At 37.8% G+C, this 6,161-nt stretch overlaps 1 protein-coding gene across 1 annotated transcript in view; it reads left to right on the top strand.

Annotated features, from left to right (window-relative positions):
• The window catches only part of LOC102239626 (cyclin-Y-like protein 1), a 40,111-nt gene that overhangs the window by 24,845 nt on the left and 9,105 nt on the right, over nt 1–6,161 (top strand). Inside the window, exons 5-6 of the mRNA XM_014547532.1 lie at nt 2,272–2,307; nt 4,989–5,040. Coding sequence (XP_014403018.1) covers nt 2,272–2,307; nt 4,989–5,040 — 88 coding nt within the window. The remainder of the gene's footprint in view (nt 1–2,271; nt 2,308–4,988; nt 5,041–6,161) is intronic.

Raw genomic sequence — 6,161 nt, 5'->3', positions numbered from 1 at the left:
CAGTGTCATGATGATGAAAACTATTCATTAAATTCTGTGAGTTCATAGTCCACAATTGGAGATGCACTTTAAAAACACCCTAATATGAAACCTTCAAGCTTACTTAAGAGCAAAATAAAACCAAACTAGGATGTAGAGCTTCCTGAATCCCATTGGCGTTGTCCAAGGATCATTATTGGTGTCTCCCTGGGATGTGAGGGTTGACTTTTCGGAACACAGTTTGGGGAATTCTACCTGAAATCATTAATATCCTCATTCCTAATTTTATTTTTCAGTCCTAAAACATAATTTATTTATAAACTTAATTTTGTTTATATAGTACCAACTTTTTGGCTAATTAAATTCTCAGTAACTTCTACTTTAATTATAACAGCCAGTTCACAATCATAATAATGTAAGTTTCTTCTCTCATAACAACAGTTGAGATCAAATTGAGTTTCAGCAAAACTGGAGCCCGTCTCTCTCTAAAGTCCTGAGCTTTGGCACCCAACTCACAATCACTGAGTCTTTTTCTTCAGTCTGACCACTAAATCCAGGAGTAAAAAACCAGTCCTTTCTGGCTGCATTTCATAGCTTCTTTTGAGTTCATAAGAGTCTGATGTTACAGTATATAATTCAAAACTAGTTTTAAAGATTAACCTTTCTTAAACAAGTGGGTATTATGCTTTTTTTCCTTCAAATTCGTCTAATTTTTGGAAGTACAGTAAGTTTGCATTTGTTCTCATCAGGTTTTGAAAATGATCATTCAGTACATTTACTGTTGGTAAAATAAAGGTTTCCTGAGAATATTAATAGAGCTAATTGGCCCTTAGGAATGGTTTTGAAAAAACGTTTATTGTGGGGTAATAGTGCATTGTTCTCAATGGGATGGGTGAGCTTTTTTGGAATCACTTATGCAACTTTTATCTAAATGTTTCTCTAAACACATGCATTCCATTTCTCCTCCCCCAAAACACTCTCACAAGCCTTCTGATAAGCTGAGGAGGGATGGAAGGCATTTTTATGTGGAGAAAAGCATCTGGGATGATTTTGATTTTAACTCTAATTCATGTGTTCTCAAACTTTGGTGCACTTTGCAATCACCTGAGAAGCTTTCAAAACAACCCCAGGTCATACCCAATGCCAGATGAATCAGGTCAACTCACAGTGGGGGAAGGCAGTTTGTCAAACTCCTCTGAGGACCCCAATGCACAGCCAAGCCTGGGAACCACACTGCCTGGTTAGAGGGTAGGAGGAAGAGAACCGCTTCTCACTCTTGGTGGGACCTTGCGGAAGTCAGTTTTAAGCCTTGGTTACCTTTTCTGTAAAATGGGTTGTTGAATTAAATATTACAAGTTCATTGGCTCTTTTCAGCTTCTATACTTAAAATTCTGTGATTTTAAAATCAATTTGAAGATGAAACTGTTTGAAGCACTATACAAGTACCCATCTTTGATGCTAACAAGGCTACAGGCCTTTTTAGAAGTGCTAATATTCTATAACCTAGTTATAAAATTCAAATTTGCTTCCCTCAATTATTTTGAGCTTCATATTAGACACTGAGGGCAAAGAGGAAAAGCATGGAACTTAATCTACAGCACTCCTTTGTTTCATGTTACACAGCATCTGGGAATAACTTAGGGATATAGTAACTTACACAGTATCTAAGGACTTACATCTGCTCATTAAATTATATTTAAAGTAATTTGGAAATAAATGTTACTAATATTACACTGTATATTACTTGCTGCATTGCTAGCACTGCTAATTGTAGAATTGTTATAACTATTGATTTTGTGGGTTCTAACATTTGCCATTAAATTTTCTAACAATTATGTAAAAGTGACCTTAAATGATTCTGTTTGGTAGAGAGCATTCTATTTACCTTTATGGAAATGACAGACAATGGGTGGGCAGGTGGAAAAACTACTATATAGCTTAAATTGAAGCATGTGCACAAATAGATCTAACATGTACAGGATGAAAGGTTCTATGGGTAGAAGGGGAAATGACAGGGGAAGCGTATAATATCTTTTTTTTATAATATCTTATATATTATAATAATCACTGGAAACATGTCTTCTTACTAAATATGCCCTAGCATTTTGGTTTTCTAATTTTGCTAAAAGATAAAGAAATAGAACAAGGTGAAGAGTGCCCATGTGATACTGTCCTGAATGAGAATCTCATGGCCACTGGGCAGGTGGGAAGGTCTTCCCCCACCACAACCCTTTTAAAACATGTCTTCAGACATGACATAAAGTCAATTGTTACCTTTTCTTTTCTCCACAGCCTGGCACTAGCAATATATCACCACATAAAGAACAGGTGAGTTTTAAACCTGTCTTGTTATTCTAGCTAATAAACTTACAAGATATGAAGTTAGTGTTAGGTTTTAACTATAGGCATTGTTGGAGTAGGCTATAGTGCTTTTATTACATTATTAAAGGCCCAATGCACGAAATTCGTGCAAGGGGCTTGGCCCTCGCAACCCTGGCTTGCCTGGGTCCTCACAGGAGCCCCAGAAGGTCGTTCTGTCATCTGGTCTAATTAGCATATTGTGCTTTTATTATTATAGATTGAAGTGAATCACTTGTTTTTGTCTTAAGAGTCTTAATGCTTAAGTTATTGAGGATCCCAAAGAATATTTGTTTATGTGGGCTATATTGATATTTACTGTATTAGAAATTAAAATTGAGACTTTAAAAATAAACCCCCTGTATGTTGAAACATGGTTTTTACAGCATTGTTGAACTTTTGAGCAGGATACTGCTTTGCTGTGCAGATTGCCTTGTGCGTTACAGGGTGTTTACAGCTTCCCCGGCCTCTCCTCACTAGATGCCAGTAGCACCCTCTTCCCAGGCCTCATTGTGACAACAAAAAGTCTCCTCCATGATGGAATGCTTCCTGGGGGACTAAATTGCCCCTGATAGGGAGCCATAGCATTAACATGATTCTTTATAAAGGAGAATCATTTTCCATAACAAATAGGCCAAGTGGAAATTGTGTCATTTATTTTCATTTTGCAAATCTCTTTATGTCTGGTGTAACAGAAGACAGCTGATTCTCATGTCCACCCTGTCTTCACACCTTTGTGATTACTTCAGTCATCTCAATAATTTGTTTTGAATAAACAATTGAAGACCCAGCCTCATGTAGCTTTATGGGCATATTTTTAAAGCTTTCAGAAAATTGTGTATATTCTTTGATACTGTACTAAAAGTCCACAAGAGCTGGCTTCTTAAATTAGTTTCATGAACTTGTACTAAGGCCTCTTTTAAATTCGTACCCATTCATATATCTTGTATGCTGAATGAATCTTTTTACTTGTAAGTAATTTTGTAATATTATGCATTGATCACTTGGAAAGTATTGGTCCACATTTCTGTATACACTATCAAAACTCACTTTTGTTAGTTAGTGTCATTATCACCACCACTCTTCCCAGAAAACCATTAAGTATTGAAAAGCTGTCAAGCTCACAAAAAAAGTACAAGTTTGCCCTATTCTTGATTTTCAGCTTGACAGCTGGAATTGTGCAATTGGCAAGAAATGTATAAGTTATTTTCCTTGAAGTGACAGGCTCACTTTTCAGCTTTGAGATTATGACACTTGTACTATGAACTAAAGATGTTATTCTATGAAAACAGTAGCTCATTCAGCTCACAACTAAGTTAAAGTCCAAGTGCTTTTCCTTAACACACCCACATTTCAGTATGCATACTTCCCCTTACTCAGAATATAAAAAGAAGGATCAATTTTTAATAGCATTATTCATTGTTAATTCTTTATCAAAGATGTGCTTAAGTAGATTTGTTTTCAACAAGTGGCAGTGAGAATAGAATGAGACTACTAGCACAGGGCGGGACCCCTGCCTTGATTCTCATTCAGAAACCAGTTTTACTGACTTTTGCTTTTATACAGTAATTGCAAATGTCAGTGTAAATGCAGGCAGTGCCTTAATATTTCTATACAAACAGTTTTGGCCTCATGGGTCTCCTAAAAATGTGGTCTGCAAACTGTGGCTTGTGAGGCACATGCGGCTCTTTGGCCCCTTGAGTGTGGCTCTTCCACAAAATACCGACTTCTGTGCATGGGCCACGAAGTTTCAATAGCACTATATGTGCACGCCCGCACATGGTATTTTGTGGGAGAGCCACACTCAAGGGGCCAAAGAGCCGCATGTGCCTCACAAGCCACAGTTTGCAGACCACTGCTCTAGTGGAACCACTGAAGCCTGCAAAACACACTTGGAGAAACACTGTGTAAATGAGCAGAGTGTATTAGTGTGGAAAATTAAACTTTAAAAAAAAAGAAGCAGCCTGGTTTCCCTGGCACAGTTGGTTGGAGCATCGTCCTGTACACGACAAAGTGGCAGGTTCAATTCCAAGTCAGGGCAGCACGTACCAGGTTGTGGGTTCAATTCTCTCAGGCCACGTACGTAGGTTTCTGGTTCGATCACCAGTCCAGCATTTGCAGGAAGCAGCCAATCGATTTTTTTCTCTCTCTCTACCTCTCTCTAAAATCAATAGACTGTTCACTTTTAAAATAAAAAGGCAAGATTTTAACTCAGACTAGTTTGAAGAGACCAGAAGAAATACATAGTAAGAATATAATATAGGAAAGTGATAAAACAAACAGTGAAAAAACAGGAACTCATATTCACCATGAATGCTTGCCCACCACTACTGCTTTATAAAATGTTCCTGTGTCTGCCAATGAGAGGTTAGAGGACTGGCCATCGATTTGATTGACTAGCATTGCCTATTAGGGAGGGTCAATGCTTATAAAGGCAACTCTGGCAGGTCATTGTAGAAAAGATTTCACAGAACTTGATGTGCTGAGTAAAAAGAGGTCAGAAAATTCCTACAGGATCTAAGAGAAGAATTTGTAGAAGGACTTTCTTTGTTGAAGGTTAAGTTCCCTCCACCCCTCTCTACTCCCAGCAGATGTGTTGCTAACACAACAATTCTTGGATTAGTTTTTAAAATCATGTCCTTATTTTCTAGAGATGCAAATAGATCCAAGGACATTTTTGATGAGAGGATCCATCCTTTCACAGTAAGTGCCAGTTGTATTGATGTTGTCTTTTTCTCTCAGACAGTTGTCTTTATTCCTGCTGCTTTGCTTTGAAATTAATCACTAGTAGAAAATTACTCCCTCCAGCTTGGAGTCAACATTATCTTCCTGTAAGTTTTCTTCCCCACCCATGTTGTATCTAATAATTTAACAAAAGGAATGTTGTATAAGAAATATGTCAGCAAGACCTGAGTTTCAGCTTCCTATACTAGTAATTAGTGAGCTAAAGTGAGTCAACATACCCCAAAAAACAAAAAAATGTATCTTTAAAAAGATAATTGCATAATTTTTAAAAAAAATATATTTTATTGATTTTTTACAGAGAAGAAGGGAGAGGGATAGAGAGTTAGAAACATTGATGAGAGAGATCAATCAGCTGCCGCCTGCACGCCCCCCAGGGGGGATGTGCCCGCAACCAAGGTACATGCCCTTGACCGGAATCAAACCTGGGACCCTTCAGTCCGCAGGCCGACGCTCTATCCACTGAGCCAAACCGGTTCGGCAATAATTGCATAATTTTTATCATCATGCAATACGAATGTTTATAAATAAACAGATATGTGAAATATCTCTATGAATAAAATAAAAAAACTAAATTAATTAGAACTACAGAAACATTTTTAGCTCACTTCCTCAGACATGCTCTATAGCACGGTGTGGCTGTGACCCTGCACAGCACAGCACAGCCTTAGAGCCCGATGGTTACAGGAAACCGAAAGCACATTTTTAGAGTTGATTGCAGAGAAGTATGACATGGCGACCAGCAAGTCTTTTGAGCCTAAAAATAGTTTGCATTTAGACTGAATCCTGTTGGGGGAAGGTGGAAAGGAATATACAGTTTCTGAGGTTGTGCCTGTGTTTATCTTTAGTGAGTGTTGGTATTCAATCACTATTGTTTTTTAAGGTCCCATTGTTTATATTTAAAAGACTAAGAGACATGTCACCCAATCAAAATTATTTTAAGGGGCACGTGGGCACAAGTGGCAGACTGCTGCCATAAAAGTACTTAAGCATTTTTCTTCAGTGGATACTTACATTGCATTTTTTTCTCTTTTCAGCAGGACATGGTTCAGGAGGAACACTTTACCACGGTTCAGGAGGAA

Source organism: Myotis brandtii, unplaced genomic scaffold (genome assembly GCF_000412655.1).
Source record: "Myotis brandtii unplaced genomic scaffold, ASM41265v1 scaffold479, whole genome shotgun sequence".
In the NCBI taxonomy this organism is placed as follows: Eukaryota; Metazoa; Chordata; class Mammalia; order Chiroptera; family Vespertilionidae; genus Myotis; species Myotis brandtii.
This window is presented reverse-complemented; position numbering and strand designations above follow the sequence as displayed.